This window comes from Lipotes vexillifer, unplaced genomic scaffold (assembly GCF_000442215.2).
Source record: "Lipotes vexillifer unplaced genomic scaffold, Lipotes_vexillifer_v1.1 scaffold1093, whole genome shotgun sequence".
Classification (NCBI taxonomy): domain Eukaryota; kingdom Metazoa; phylum Chordata; class Mammalia; order Artiodactyla; family Lipotidae; genus Lipotes; species Lipotes vexillifer.
The window spans coordinates 1,377,824-1,394,149 of record NW_006774793.1 but is presented as its reverse complement, the minus strand read 5'-3'; the positions used below and the strand labels follow the sequence as shown (position 1 = coordinate 1,394,149).

The 16,326-nt window shown below is 48.9% G+C and overlaps 1 protein-coding gene across 1 annotated transcript in view; it reads left to right on the top strand.

Moving 5' to 3' along the window:
• Nucleotides 1–16,326, top strand: part of SLC7A8 (solute carrier family 7 member 8) — a 56,757-nt gene that overhangs the window by 34,528 nt on the left and 5,903 nt on the right. Inside the window, exons 4-7 of the mRNA XM_007449549.1 lie at nucleotides 9,300–9,425; nucleotides 10,908–11,061; nucleotides 11,682–11,805; nucleotides 14,198–14,301. Coding sequence (XP_007449611.1) covers nucleotides 9,300–9,425; nucleotides 10,908–11,061; nucleotides 11,682–11,805; nucleotides 14,198–14,301 — 508 coding nt within the window. The remainder of the gene's footprint in view (nucleotides 1–9,299; nucleotides 9,426–10,907; nucleotides 11,062–11,681; nucleotides 11,806–14,197; nucleotides 14,302–16,326) is intronic.

The following is a 16,326-nucleotide window of genomic DNA, read 5'->3' as shown; positions in this document are numbered from 1 at the left end:
GGGGGGCAGGGGGCCCAAGGGGGGCAGTCCTGTCTTTGGCACTAATAGCAGGGGTCTCACTTCACTCACATATAAGATGAGATTCTGGGTCTCTCTGACTGCCCATGAGGCTGGAAATGTGCCTCTGGGTAGTAGGGTGCAGACCTCTCCCTCCAGTACCAAGAGCTGTCTGCAAATGAGCCCCAACCAGGTCATTCTAATCAGCACTTATAACAATCAGTTCTTATAACTGATTGTTCTTATAACAATCATTCCAGCCCCCTGCCTCTGGGTAGTAGGGTGCAGACCTCTCCCTCCAGTACCAAGAGCTGTCTGCAAATGAGCCCCAACCAGGTCATTCTAATCAGCACTTATAACAATCAGTTCTTATAACTGATTGTTCTTATAACAATCATTCCAGCCCCCTGGGCTTCCCTGGTGGTGCAGTGGTTAAAAATCTGCCTGCCAATGCAGGGGACACGGGTTTGAGCCCTGGTCCGGGAAGATCCCACATGCTGCAGAGCAACTAAGCCCGTGCGCCACAACTACTGAGCCTGCGCTCTAGAGCCCGTGAGCCATAACGTCTGAGCCTGCATGCCACAACTACTGAAGCCCGTGCTCCTAGAGCCCATGCTCCGCAACGAGAAGCCACCACGAGAAGCCCGCGCACTGCAGCAAAGAGTAGCCCCTGCTCGCTGCAACTAGAGAAAGCCCGTGCACAGCAACAAAGACCCAACACAACCAAAAATAAAAATCCAGCCCCCTGTCCAAATAGCCCCTTCCTGACTTTCACCCATGAGACCAGACCAGTGTGGTTCATGGAGCAGAAGCTGGCTTGGCAAAAAGAATGAGTTTGGTTTGGGGACCCATGTGGGAAAGTGTTCATTGGCCCTCTGATGAAGACACAAAATGACCCTTTGCCAGCCCAACTCAGCCAAAGTCTTGTGTCCAGAAGCAAGGGAGGACCTGAAGACGGTCATCCAGTGGTCACTGAGGGATAGCCTGTGCTTTGTGAGCTTTCTCGGGGGAAGGAGAAGAAGCCATGATATGTACCCTGCCCCCAACTCTGTCTAGCATCACCGGTACTTGCCCTCCCTGCTTCATGGGGCTGTCCCACGATGTAAAAACCCTGATATTTTACTCCCTAGGGAAGAACAATGGCTCCTGTGCACACTTGGTATTTTCTGACTAGATTTGTTCATCTATCCATCCTCTATTTAGTAAGCGTTGGCACCTACTGTGTGCCAGGCAGATACAGGACCTCAAGATCACCCTGGCCAGCAGAGTGTTGTTAATGGCTGTGTGCACTATTGACTGCAGAAGAATAGGGAAGTTTCATTCTTCTCTGAGCCCGATGGGTAGAGCAGGCGCAGCAACAGCATTCCTTGCTTTCTTAGGGCATTCCATCCTGCAGAATGGGTGGTGCAACTTTCTTGTGGAGACCAAGGCACAGGGACAAGCTTGAACATCTGGGCTCCTGGTTCAGTGGCTGGGCTTATGCTTACCAGCCCCATAGTCCCCTAATCCACCTTTGTGCCCACACTTTCAGACAGCTTGGGTTGAAGGACCCCAGAGCAGGTAATTTGTGGATGAGTGTCCTCCTGAGAAAAAGGCTGAAACAGATGAGAAATTGAAGCAAAGGGTCATGGATAGAAGAGGAAGCAAGAAGGAAGAAGCAATGCAACAGTGCAAGATAGGTCCTGATGTGTGATACGGCGTCTCCGAGACCCTCCAAACCGCCCCCTTTCCCATCCACTCTGCTTTGCTTCCAGTCGTCAGCATTATCCTGAGCAAGTCGTGGCCTTTTCTGAGTTCTAGTTTCTTAGCATATGAACAATAAAAATAACCACTTAACATTTTATACAGCAGTACACGGGTTACAGAGCATCCTCGTGGGATTAAAATGGACCACATTTCCATTTTACAGAGAGGGGAGGGAGGTCCAAAGAGTTTTACTGGCTTGTTCAGAGAGTAAGTGACCATGCCGGGAATCGACCCATCTGGTGTTGCTGGGTAGAGGTGAGGGAAAGAGTGAGAAAGTCACAGCCCTGGTTCTGTGAAGGTTGTAGGGACTTAAGACCAACCCCACAGTCCCCTAATCCATCCTTAAAATTTTCTGAAGGAAGATTCATTTATTTATGCTAATGACTCACTGATATTCTGTTTCAAAATGGACTAGAGAGACTGATTTTCAATTGCCTCTTTTACCGATAGTCTTTAATGTATTAATTTAAGGTAAAATTTCCCCCCAAATGTTGTTCCTATTCTTCCCTTCCAATATTCATAATCCTTGGAGCTCGTGTGCCTCACCTCTCCCACTCCGTGGGGTGAACTCTACCTGGGGAAGCTGCAGAGCGCTGGGCGTCATCCACGACAAGATTGCACACAGTGGGGCCACTCTTTACCCTCTGCCGGGAGGAATGAACTCAGACTCTGGACTACTGAGTTCGTTCATCTCTTGACTTTCCATCATGATATCTTTTTATGACCTTTGATTGTATCCTCTGGTCTGTAAAGTTAGGAGACCAACAAAACTCTGGGGGCAGAGAACAAAGGACTCGTGTCTGTGAACATTGCGGCACTCCACCTGCCTCGCAAGAGGTTTGTAACTCTTGGGCCTGTGGGTGTCTGTGCATCTGGGTTGCATACATGGGCCTGAAGTTGTATGGACTATGGAGGAGAAGCTGGGATTAGATGAAGTAGGGGTATGGGGAGTCTTTTGCCCTGAATTTTTCTGAGAGGAAAGGCACAGCTAGAGTTACCCTAGGGCGTGCCTGTTTACTACTGTATTGAGTTACCGAGGGGAGGAAGAGGAGGCAGTGACTCTCTAGCCATAGGATCTGGGTGTGTGGAAGAGCTGGGATGCTGTCATGTGGTGCATGTGATGTGGAAATTCGCCAACCAGGTCAGCACATTGGTGACCTCACTTTCGCTGCCCGCTCTTAGAGCTCCTCCCTCCTTCTCTCCACTTGGTGTCCTGCAAGGCCTGTGACACACACTCCTTTGGGGTCCCAGTGTGTGCTCCCTGGTTGCCTTTTTTTTTTTTTTTAATAAATTTATTTTATTTATTTACTTATTTTTGGCTGCATTGGGTCTTCGTTGCTGCACGTGGGCTTTCTCTAGTTGCAGCGAGCGGGGGCTACTCTTCATTGTGGTGCGCAGACTTCTCATTGCGGTGGCTTCTCTTGTTGCAGAGTACGGGCTCTAGGCATGCGGGCTTCAATAGTTGCGGCACGTGGACTCAGTAGTTGTGGCACACGGGCTTAGTTGCTTCGCGGCATGTGGGGTCTTCCCGGACCAGGGCTCGCACTCATGTCCCCTGCATTGGCAGGCAGATTCTCAATCACTGTGCCACCAGGGAATTCCCTGCCTGGTTGCTTTTAAAAAACTTTCCTCTTGAAGGGTATGCCCCCTGCTTTCTGGTCTTTCTGTGTGGTGTCTGGCCCTGTATTCGTTTCCTATTGTTGCTGTAACAAATTACCATAAACGTAATGGCTTAAAACTACACAAATTGGGACTTGCCCGGTGGCGCAGTGGTTAAGAATCTGCCTGCCAATATAGGGGACACGGGTTCGATCCCTGGTCTGGGAAGATCCCATGTGCCACGGAACAACTAAGCCTGTGAGCCACAACTACTGAGCCTGCGCTCTAGAGCCCACGAGCCACAACTACTGAGACCGCGTGCCACAACTACTGAAGCCCGCGTGCCTAGAGCCCGTGCTCTGCAACAAGAGAAGCCACCACAATGAGAAGCCTGTGCACCGCCTCATCGAAGAGTGGTCCCAGCTCGCCACAACTAGAGAAAGCCCACCCTCAACAACGAAGACCCAGTGCAGCCAAAAATAAATAAATAAATGGATACATTTATTTTAAAAAAACAAAAAAACAAAAGCTACACAGATTTATCACCTTACAGTTCTGGAGGTCAGAAGTCCTAAACTCAAGGTGTCAACAAGGCTGTGTCCCTTCTGGAGGCTCTTGTATCCTTGTATCCTTTGCTTGTATCCTTGCCTTTCCCAGCTTCTAGGGGCTCTCTATATCCTTAGGCTCATGGCCCCTGTTTCTATCTTCAAAGCCAGCAGCATAGCATCTTCAAATCTCTCCCCCCCGCCCTCTCTTTTTTAATTGAAGTATAGTTCATTTACAATGTTGTGTTAGTTTCTGGTGTATAGCAAAGTGATTCAGTTACATGGATACTTTTTCTGATTCTTTTCCATTATAGTTTATTACAAGATATTGAAAAAAAGGTATTGAATACAGTTCCCTGTGCTATACAGTAGGACCTAATTGTTTATTTTATATATAGTAGTATGTATATGTTAATCCCAAACTAATTTATCCGTCTTCCTCCCTTCCCCTGTGGTAACCATAAATTTGTTTTTTGTAAACTTATGGAACGCTTCACGAATTTGTGTGTCATCCTTGAGCAGGGGCCACGTTAATCTTCTCTGTATCATTCGAATTTTAGTATATGTGCTGCTGAAGCGAGCGCTCAAATCTTTCTCTCTTTCTGACTCCTGTTTTCCATCATCACATTTCCTTTGTAACTCTGACCTTCCTGTCTCCCTGTTATAAGGATTCTTGTGATGACATTGGGCCCACTCAGATAATCCAGGATAACCTCCCTACCTGAAGATCCTTAATCACATTTGTGAAATTCCTTTTGTAAGGTAACATTCACAGGATTAGGATGTTGACATCTTTGGGATGGTGATTATTCTGCCGACCACAGGTCCCATGAGTTCTGGTGTCATTGTCAGAGGGAGAAGTGAAGGAGAGGCTTCGTGACTCCCCAGGGATCAGAGCTGACCTGGGGTGAGGGGTGCCCTCTCTTAGAGAACAGGAGCTTACCGACCCTCTCCACCGTGGACACATTCCAGGTCAGCCACAGGATCTGCACTGTCATGGCTCTGACAAGGACTCTGCATCTCTGCCAGTTCTGCAGCCTTTCCAGGGCAGAGAGCGTTGAGCCCACCTCTCCTACTTGGCAGTTGCTAGGCCCTGGGCTCTGGGCAGGGTACGAGATTTCTGAGTTCTGAGTCCCCTCCTCCTGCCTGCCTCACTTTTTTGTCTCCCTCCCGTTACGTCGACAATAAGCTTTTCAAACTGGGCAGATTAAGTAACCAACCCAACTTCAGCATCTTCTTGAAGTCGAGAGGATGAGACTTTTCACCACCACCCCCGCCAGCTTTTTTTTTTTAAACCAGGAAACAAAAAGAGAAAAGGAAAAAGAGAGGAGAAAATGCCCAAGGAATACACAGAAGGCTGGTATTCCATGGGGCTGTACCACCCCCACGGCCAGATTACAATGGGCAAGAACCAGAGTCTTATGCCTTTTGTTTATTTTGTCCAGCTATAGCCCCAAATTATGAAATCCTCTGTATTGCTAGGGTCTTCCCCACCTACAAGAAGCATCTCTGATTTCCCTGAGCTGGGCTAGGGGCTCCTCACAGATGCCTGCCAGCTTCTGTGAAGAGCTGTACTGTCACCATATTGCTTTGTGATCATATTTTAGCTCATCCATCTCCCCTCTTACAGTGTCAGCTTCCTGAGAACAGGAAGGGACTTGTGTCTTATTTATAACTCCCTGCACCAGAGTATCTAGCACTTGTAGGCTCTTCATAGATGGTGGTTGGCTGGATGGATGGTTGGATGAAAACCCTCACATCTCAAACTGCAGTGGCCACTGATCCCCATCTACATGTGGCTTCCCTGAGGTCACTGTATCTCAAGCATGCAGAACTCAAGATCTGGCTGGGAAGAGGGTGGGGGCATAGCCCTCAGCAACAGAAGGGGCGCTGGGTACAGACAGACAGAGGCAGGACGCCTGAGCAGGGCAGGGGCTTGGCAAGTGTTGCCTTCACTCACTGACCTTTCCTCTCCGGATGGAGGCTCGGGTTTCAGCCTGCTGTGAGGGACACTCTCCTGTGGTACCAGGAGACTGAAAGTACCCTCTTACCCCTCGGTCACATGCTGTGATCGCCCAACTGCAGGGCAAAGGGTCAGACGGGGCCTGCAGCCGTTGTCCAAGGAGATAAGTGTCACAGGCAGCCTGTCTCCTCCACGCTAGTCTCAGGATATCTCTTTTATGTCTGAAAGAGCCCCGAAAAGGCTAAAGGTCAAAGATTAGTCAAGGGCTGGGTTCTTGTGTGTATAGGCTCAGGCAGGACAGAAGACACCCACAGTAAGTTAATTTGACAAATTGTCCCTTCTTCAAACATCTCGACCCCCCCCAGGAACACTGTGGAGAAGTCTTTCTGGCTGCCTGGATAAGGTCCCTTTGTGTTTTCTATGCCAGCGCACGGGAAGGCGGCCACATTCCTCCTCCCCGCCCTTGCCCTCTCCTCCCCTTGGTGAGGATGGTTTTCTTCTCTGCATGATGAGATCATGATCTGGGTCCTTATTCTGTAATCCTTACCTATCCTCGAGCCACAAGGGTGTTGTTTCCTAATCTTCCTTTCATAGATCAGTCTCCTGTATCCTTTAGTCATTATTGTTCGAGCCACAAGGGTGTTGTTTCCTAATCTTCCTTTCATCGATCAGTCTCCTGTATCCTTTAGTCATTATTGTTCGTATCTGTTTGAACTTCTGGGTCCCAGGGGCCTGGCCTTGTACCCAGAGGCCCTAGAGAGAAATTGAGATTACAGGCCCAGTTGCTTGGAGTGATTTAGGTTGAATTGTTACCAGGCATGTGATCCTGAAATCCTTATTGAATTGAGCAAGATAAACCCAATGTGTATTTATCAGGACATCTCGGTCCATACAGAACATTTACAAGATGTTCTCCCCGTTCGGGCATATGAAATCCTTCCTCTGACAACATGTTTTGGTTCTCCTTCTATGACACCGTCTTGGATAAAAGCTCCTCCACTAGGAGTCAAGAGTTCCTACCCTTGAAGTTATGCTTCCTGCTGCTCTTTTGACTCTGTGAAACCAACTGAGGAGTTTCCTGGGCAGCTGGGGAGATTGGTATGCGTCGTAGAATGTGTAGACTGAGATGAGATTGGAGGACTGATGAATTGTGGCATTTTCTTTATCAAGTATTAAGTATTTGTTGAGCACCTACTATTTGCAGGCACTACTGTGATATGCCCTGGGGTTAAAAATACGAAAAAGTCACAGTCCCGCCCTCCTAGTCTACAAGGAGACAGAGAAAAAGAAACAGATAATTGTAATACAAAGAAATAAGTGCCAACCTTATTAACAAAGTGGTCTGGGAGTAGAAAGGAGGGGCGGACTTTGTTCCTTGCCTACAAAACTGCGGCTGATACATCTTACCTGGCAGGCACCTTGTCAGGAATAAATAAAATAACAAAGACTCATGGATCAGGTGACATTTGAGCTGGATCTTGAAAGCCGAGGAGCTTGCCGGGTAGAAACAGCTCAGGGAGGAAGGTTACAGATGGATAATAATGTCAGGTCCTTGCCCTGCAGAAATGTTCTCAGGATCAAGTAAGGTTGGAAAGTACTTGAAAAGTAAAAGCACAGTTTCAGGATAAGGTAATGATATAACTTGATCAGCTGTTCAAGTGAAATCAGAGGCCTGATTAGAGGCTTGAGAAGAGAGAGAGTCTCGCGCTTTTACGTGTATGGCTTATACCCTTGGAGGACTAGGGGGCGTCCTGGTCACTGTTTCAGGGGAAAGGGAAGGAAGAGGATTTTAATTTTTTTCCCCACATTCTCAAGTACTTCATAACCACCAGGAAGTTGGGTTCCCACAGCCCCTGGTCTCCCATAAGTTGCTTAAGGAGTGTGGCAGTAAAACTGTCCTACAGCTCAGCCTCTGAGCTCTCCACCAGCCCTTGGAGGTTCCATGTTGTTGGCGTCTCTGTGGGAGCCCTGTGACTCCAAGCCCTCCATGCCACCAAAGAAGATTAGGGATGTAGGGATGGTGGCAAATAAGCACATGAAAACATGCTCAACAGCATTAGTCTCTAGGGAAATGCAAACCAAAACCTCAGTGAAATACCACTACACATCCTTTAGAATGGTCAGACTTTTTTTTGTTTAATATTCCATTTTATATATGTATCACATCTTTTATTTATTTATTTTTTTAATTTTGTCTCTACTGGGTCTTAGTTGTGGCATGTGGGCTTCTTAGTTGCAGCATGCATGCGGGATCTAGTTCCCCGACCAGGGGTTGAACCTGGGCCCCCTGCATTGGGAGTGTGGAGTCTTACCTACTGGACCACCAAGCAAGTCCCTAGAATGCTCAGACTTTTGAAGCTGACAATACCAAATGCTGGCAAGGATGCAGAGCAACAGGACTGTGCATTGCTGGTAGGAATGCAAAATGATATAACCACTTTGGAAAACAGTTTGGCAATTTCCTATAAAGTCAAACACGCTCACCATATGACCCAGGATCCCATTCCTGGGTATTTACTCAAAAGAAATGAAAATTCCCCTCAAAGACCTCTATGATCCACTCAAAGACTTCTATGCAAGTGTTTATAGCAGCTTTATTTATAATAGCCCCAAACTGGGAGCCACCCAAATGTCTGTCAGCCGGTGAATAGAAAACTAATAATACGTTCATATAATGGAGTATACTTGACAATAAAAAGGAACTATTAATATACATAGCAACATGAATGGATCTCAGAAGTACCATGTTAAGTGAAATAAGCCAGACACAAAAGGCTACGTACTGTATGATTCCATTTATGTGACATTCTGGAAAAGGGACAGAAAGCAAATTGGTGGTTTCCAGAGGTAAGGGAAAGGGACTGACCTCAAAGGAGTACAATATACAAGAGAACTTTCTGGGGTGTTGGAAATGTTCTATATAGAGAGTGTGGTAGTGATTAAACAATACATTTGTCAAATCTCATCAAACTATACACTTGGAAAAATGAATTTTACTAAATGTAAATTATAACGTGATAAACCTAAGTAACAAAGGATTCCCCTAAACCTAAAATCAGGTTCAGGAAGATGACATCCAGGACCCTACCAGCTGCTCAGGGCTCCTCTTGAACATGCAGTATCTTGAAAACAGAGCCCACACTCATGCCCTGATGAGAGGCTTGATTTTTCCCCAAAGCCAGTGCCTGCACTTCCATGCTCACTTCTGGCTTCCAGCCCTGGGCAAGGCATGTTCTGACGAAGCTCTAATTTGTGGCATGTAATCCCCATTTGTAACCCAACCTACTATCCTGGCCAAAGTTTCTGGACACTGGGGCTGAGCTTGCGGCATTTTTGGCTTACCCGTTACAGTCTTATCATCAGGAGCAAGGAGCGTTTCTACTTCTGTGCAGAGGGGTCCTGTAGCCTCCTTATGGCCCTGAGGGTATGTTTGGGGTCTGTCATTTCAGTGCTCCTCACATGGGTCAACTGCTCCAGTGTGCGATGGGCTACCCGGGTTCAAGACGTTTTCACAGCTGGGAAGCTCCTGGCCCTGGGCCTGATCATCGTCATGGGAGTTGTACAGATCTGCAAAGGTGGGTGTCATCAGAACTTGCCACCCCTTGCGTGTACACACACCTCACACTGTCTTTGGATGTGTACACACCCTGAGATGTCCCAGTTCTCTCCTTGAATGACTTTTCTTCTTCGCTTGCTTGACAAAGGGGATGAGAAACCATTTTCTCCACGGTGGCCGGGAGCTGGGCACGCCCCACTGGTGTGCAGAGTTCAGTCCTCCCATGCTGATCTCACGGCTCCAGCACAGGTAGATAAAGATTCCGGATTTCTGGAATACTATTGCCATTTTGTCCCAGCTCCAGGGAAGCTCTTTGTATCTTATATTTTATCTTGTCCATATCTTAAAATGGGAGACAGAGGAGCTTTTTATACGTTTCAAAATTACTCATAATCTCTACAGGAGAGAGCTCTACATTCCTGGGGCCCCTGCCAACATTCCCCATTGGATTTGGCCCTTTCCAAGCCCGAGCCTGTATTTGGTTTCCATGGGACCTGTGGCAGCACTAGACCCTGTCCAGTGTCACTGGCTCCTGGAGAAAGTCAGATAACAAACAGGGAGAACTCCCACCCACCCACAAGCTCTGGAGGCGGTGTGGGGTGCCTGGATTTTGACTCCAGGAAACATAATTAAGCTTCTGCTGTATAATGTGCCTAATTATTTTCATCCGTTGGATTAAATTCATTAGCAGGCTGTACTGTTTTCGGGAACTTAGACTTAAAGAAATCACTGGGTTGTCTTTTCTAAGATAAAAGACACCCCAGTCTTTATTGGGACCTCCTAATCTGGTCCCAGTGCTTTCTCCTGATCACTCTCATCTCGTTATTTCCTGTCCAAATCCTTGATTATGGATGAAGATGTAAAGTGTGATCAGCTACTCAGTATCTTACTACAACTTTAATCAGCAGCCTTTCTTGAGGACCCACTGTGTGCAGGATATTGTGCTGAGGGCTGGGAAGGCCATTGAAAAGCTCCTCGCTGAAGAATCCCTGTCTTCAGGAGATCTGTTCCATGAAAGGGGAGACCAAACCCACACCTTAGGAAGAGACAGGAGGATATTGACAAAGAAAGCAGAACAAGCTTGAGCTAATAATAGCATCACGGAAGCTTATGTTTGAGTGTTTGTTGTTCTTGGTGCTTTTTCTCCATGAAAATGTACCAACTTAGATATGAGGGAAGATGATCAGGAGATTGCCAGTGACTCCAATCCTGCATCTCCGAATCCCGGCAAGCCAGTTCCAATTTACCCTGCCCTGCCCAGTAACCTCCCCTGGCCTTTCTTTCCAAGGAACTCTGCCTTTTAAAAAAGGAACATTCAGAAGTGTGCTTTGAACCTGAGCCACCATTTGGACACATCATTACCATGTCCTGGGGGGTCCTAGACCTCTACTTCTCTGCTCCTTTCAGCCCCGCTTCTCCAATATGTGGCCTTCACTGGAGACCGGGGGCTGCCAGGTTCTCACGTGTCTCTCTGAGCAGCCTTCTGTCCCTGTGTCCACAGGACAGTACTTCTGGCTGGAGCCAAAGAACGCATTTGAGAATTTCCAAGAACCTGACATCGGCCTCATCGCGCTGGCTTTCCTTCAGGGCTCCTTTGCCTATGGGGGCTGGAACTTTCTAAATTACGTGACGGAGGAGCTTGTCGATCCCTACAAGTGAGTTGCAGTAGCCCAGCTCTCCCTCTCCCCCTTCAAAATCCATGGCACCTGCCACTGGAAAAAAGAGGGAGCCACAGGTCCAGTGCCTACTCCCCTCAGTCCCCTTCTGACCATGACCTGGTCTATCCTGAAGAGCCAGTTCATTTCCCAGGAACTTAGACCATTTGCCACCCACCCTACCAGGAGAAAAATGATCCAGTGACTATGCCAGAGCAGGTGAAAAGCTGAAAAAAATGGTGCTGAGATAACACCACTGCCTTAGAGAATGAAATGTGCCCTGAGAGGATTCCAGGCATCTTACTCATCTGTCTCATGACAGGCAGGTCTTTGTATCTTGAGGTGTGTGTTCGGGGGGTGGGGGGGTAGTGCATGGTGGAGATTCTGGTCAGGAAGAGATCAACAGGTATGGAGCATATTCCCAACCTAAGCTGTTTCATTTCCTTTCAATTATCCTGCCCATATGGAGACAAAATCCACCCCCCAGGGAGAGGGAGCATCGCAGAAGGCTGCAAGGACAGCTTCGTGCAGAAAGACAGAAGGCACTCCCTGGACCCCATGACGAGGCAGGTGGTCCCAGGTGCCAGGCCTTCCCCCTCTCACCTCCTCTCCCTCTACAGGAATCTTCCCAGAGCCATCTTCATCTCCATCCCACTGGTCACATTTGTGTATGTCTTTGCCAATGTCGCTTATGTCACTGCAATGTCCCCCCAGGAGCTGCTGGCATCAAACGCAGTCGCTGTGGTAAGAAATCAAACTCGGGGAGAGATAAATTAGGAGTATGGGATTAACAGATATGCACTACTATATATAAAACAGATAAACAATAAGGACCTACTGTATAGCACAGGGAACTATACTCAATATCTTGTAATAACCTATAATGGAAAAGAATCTGAAAAGGAAGATATTTTATCTTTATATATATAGATTATATATAAAAATATATATATAGCTGAATCACTTTGCTGTACACCTGAAACACTGTTAATACTTCAATTTTAAAAAAGGAAAGAAAGAAATCAAACTCACATGCCCTCAAACCAGGAATGATGATATAGACTTGCGGGCTTAGTCCCCCTCACTTTCCCCTGATCCATGGCTTTGTGGGACTGGAAGTCTTCTCAGGTCCTCAGGGTAGAGGCCACATCTTCAGGTGCCCAGGAGCAATCGGATGGCCAGGTTGTGATGGGCAGCTACAGCTGCAGAACTGAGTCATTGTCACAGACTATGGCCTACGAAACGGAAATATTTACTATCTGACTCTACCAAAAAATGTTTGCTAACTCCTGATCTAGGGCACTTTAAACTTTTATTTATTTATTTGTTTGTTTGTTTATTTATTTATTTAGGCTGCGTTGGGTCTTCACTGCTGCGCGTGGGCTTCTTCTAATTGCGGCGAGCAGGGGCTACTCCTCGTTGTGGTGCGCGGGCTTCTCATTGCGGTGGCTTTTCTTGTTGCGGAGCACAGGCTCTAGGCGTGTGGGCTTCAGTAGTTGCGGCACATGGGCTCAGTAGTCGTGGCTCGCGGGCTTAGTTGCTCCACGGCATGTGGGATCTTCCCGGACCAGAGCTCGAACCCGTGTCCCCTGCATTGGCAGGCGGATTCTTAACCACTGCGCCACCAGGGAAGTCCTTAGGGCACTTTAAACTTTAAATATGATGATTGTATAAAGGAGATACGCTCCTCCTCAGAAAGACATAATCTTGCACAAGACTCACAGTTTCTCTCTGCCTCCGTATCCTCACCTGGACAACTTGACTCCTTCCCTCATTAGGGAAAAGCATATGCCGTTTGTGCTCTTTGGGGAAAGAGATCTTACAGGTCCAAGGCATTGGGGTCCTTGATATCCGGGAAAGACCTGGGAGCCATGCAGTTCCCTCATGTGGCTTCACCTGGGCCACGGCCCCACCCTGCCACTGTCATCATGTGTCTCGTCTCTGAAGACCATAAAAGAAGAGGCCCTCCACTGTCCCGTGGCAGCCTGTTCACATGACCACTAACCCTCCCCAGCAGGACAGCTCTTCTAAACAACCCCTTCCTCATAATGTGCTATAAATTATATATAAATATAAATGTGCTAGAAATCAAGTATGTACTTGGCTCAGAGAATGTTGAAAAAGCTGATTCCCCAACATTTTATATCCTTTCTTTTTTTAAAAAATAAATAAATTTATTTATTTATTTATTTTTGGCTGTGTTGGGTCTTCGTTGCTGCGCGCGGGCTTTTCTCTAGTTGCGGCGAGCGGGGGTTACTCCTCGTTGTGGTGCGCGGGCTTCTCATTGCAATGGCTTCTCTCGTTGCGGAGCATGGCCTCTAGGTGCGCGGGCTTCAGTAGTTGTGGCTCGTGGGTTCTAGAGTGCAAGCTCAGTAGTTGTGGCGCACGGGCTTAGTTGCTCCGCGGCATGTGGGATCTTCCTGGACCAGGGATTGAACCCGTGTCCCCTGCATTGGCAGGCGGATTCCTAATCACTGCGCCACCAGGGAAGTCCCTATATCTTTTCAATACATGAAGACTAGTCTATAGCTTCACCACCTTTTATTTCTTGGCCTACGTAGTGGCTTGTTCTTATCACTTCCCCCCCACACAATATCTTCTGTTTCTATGAATTAGGATTTATCTCTGTTTTACAGATGGGAAAACTGAGGCTCAAAGATTAAGAACTTTGCTCAAGGTCTCACAGCTCCTAAATGTTGGGCTGAGATTTGAAACCCAGCCTGCCTGAGTCGCTCAAGTATAATGTACGCGAGGCCTGGACTCCCACAGCTGGTTTCCGGTCCTGGCCCTCCACTTCCTGGGTGTGTGATCTTAGGCAAACAGTTTAATTGCTTTGTGCCTCAATTTCATTATCCATAAAACAAGGATAGCAAATGTTAGTTGTTTATTGTTATTATCACCACCATACACAGTCTCATTCATTAGTTAGTCAGTCCCAAACATTACTGAATCCCCACTGTATAGTCATCACCAAGGGAAGTAGGGGTGCAGGAGGGGCTGGGGTAGGGAAGCTGTGGTCCCTCCTCTCAAGGACTTCAGCAGGGGTGGGTTTGGGAGGGAACATTCCCAGCAGTGACATGCAGGTGGGAGGCTGTGACCTCTCCTTTTATGCTCACCCCCTTGTTTTCTCTCCCAGACTTTTGGAGAGAAGCTCCTAGGGGTCATGGCCTGGATCATGCCCATTTCCGTCGCCCTGTCCACATTTGGAGGAGTCAATGGGTCCCTCTTCACCTCCTCTCGGTGAGTGCCGTCCAGGCCCTTCCTGGGCCAGAGGCCACTCTGCTGTGCATATTGCTCTGTGTATATGTGGGGGGCTTGTCTCCGTCAGCGGGGTTCTGTATGGGCATCTGGGCGGTGACCTTGCAGGGGGTGATTGCTCACACGAGGGTGTGTGCGTGTGTCTGTGTGGACACGGAGGAGCCTGTGCTGCTCGTGTGGTGACGCACGACGTGTGTGGCTTTAGCTGCGGTGGCAAGAAGCGCCATCCCACCTCATGTCCAGAGGAGCAGAGGGCTGAGGAGTCCCCAGGCTGTGTGCTTGGCAACAGAACAGTGCCTTGCCTGCAGCCTCAGAGCCCCTTTCCCACTTGCCTGGAAGCAGGCTGTGCTGGCTGGAACGGAACCCCACTCTGAAAGGGACGAGGGAGGGACCCGTGCCTGGGGCCTCTGGCTGGCCTCTCTTGAAAGTTCTGGGCCCAGACTGCAGATGGAATGGGCTCATCTCTGAGTGCCCTGAGGGTGCAGGCTCCTCCCTGTTAAACTGACAGGTGGCTGTAGGAGGCCCTTGTGTTGCCACCCATGAGACACGGGTAGGGGTGTGAAGTGAGATGGGTGGGGAAGAACGGAAGGAAAGCGTTTGTCCAAAGCCACATCCCCTACCCCACACACTCAGGAAAGCCCGAAGCATGAATGGGCCCAGGAGTCCCCAGCCCCCGCCTGCACACATCCGGACGTCTGCCCCCTTCTTAATGTCCCTTTTTGCTGTCTCCAGAATGGGCGGTTGAGGCTGGCAGATGCTGGATGATTTCCATTGATGTGGTCCGAAGGGTCCTCCCAGGGTTCTTAGAAAGCCCCACTCCTCCAAGGGCACAGTCCTACTCAAAAGATACAGCAAAAGCAGTGAGCCCCCGAATTCAGCTGCTTCCAAAGCCAACGTCACATCAGGGAGGAGTTCCTGTGAAATGACAAGGGAGTGTCATGTTTTCAGGACCCAGGGCAAGAAAGAGGGAGTGTGGGCATCCCCCGTACCCCAGGACCCTGCGACACTCACCCACGGCAACCTCGTGTGCATGTTACACAGGAGCAGTGACCACCTGGAGGCCCCAGCCAAGGGCAAGCGGTGGAAGAGCAGTGACCCATGAGGCTCTCTGGGATCTATTGAAGGAGAGTGACTGGCTCCAGTCGCTTTAGAGTGGGGTTTGTCCCTCGGGTAGGCCGAGCAGCGGTCTGCGTGCATGTGGTCCAGCTATGTGTGCATGCGGGAGGCGGCGGCCCAGTGTGCTTGGCCTCGGATTCAGAGGCACAGCTCACCCGGCAGGCCTCCTCAACTCATCTTTCCAGTTCCTTCCATCCTTCCTTTCTTCCTCCCTCCCTTCCCCCCTCCCTGCCTCCCTCTGGCCCTTCCTTCCTCCCTCCCTCCTTTTCTTCCTTGCTCCATCCCTCCCTCTTGCCCTCCTCTCTTCCTCCCTTCCTCCCTTCCTGCCTCCTTCCCTCCTTCTCTCTCTTACTCTTTTGTTTGGGGGTATGGAGAGGATGATGCTTCCTGAGGAGTAGGAGCGTGTGTGCGTGTGTGTCACACTTAATGTCATGTCTCCTCTGTGGTCGGCTAGCTGGGCAAGGATTGTCTCTTGTGAACTTGACTTGCCAATGCTGTTGGACCTGCCAGCTCCCCTTGGTCCTGGCTGCATGTGGAGGAGGGATGTGAACTTGGGACCCTGGTTATGTGCATGGTGAGGCCCACAGAGCACCTGGGGCTCCATTGGGTGCATGAGGCTGCATTGCAGAGGGGTGATGTCATGTGGCTGCATGAAACTAGTGACACAGGACGAGGTAGTTGATGATGGCAACTGGTGGTGTACATATGGGTACTTGGGACCATAATCGACTCCCATGCTTCTGAGGAGCCACTGCTGTTAGCTCCACTCTCCCCCATACACAAATCACAAAGTAACATTTCTCTTCCGACCCCCCAGCGTGCTGATTCTGTTCCTTTCTGTCCCCATCACACCATCCCCTTCCTCTCAATGCTTAGGTGCTCCTTTCCCTA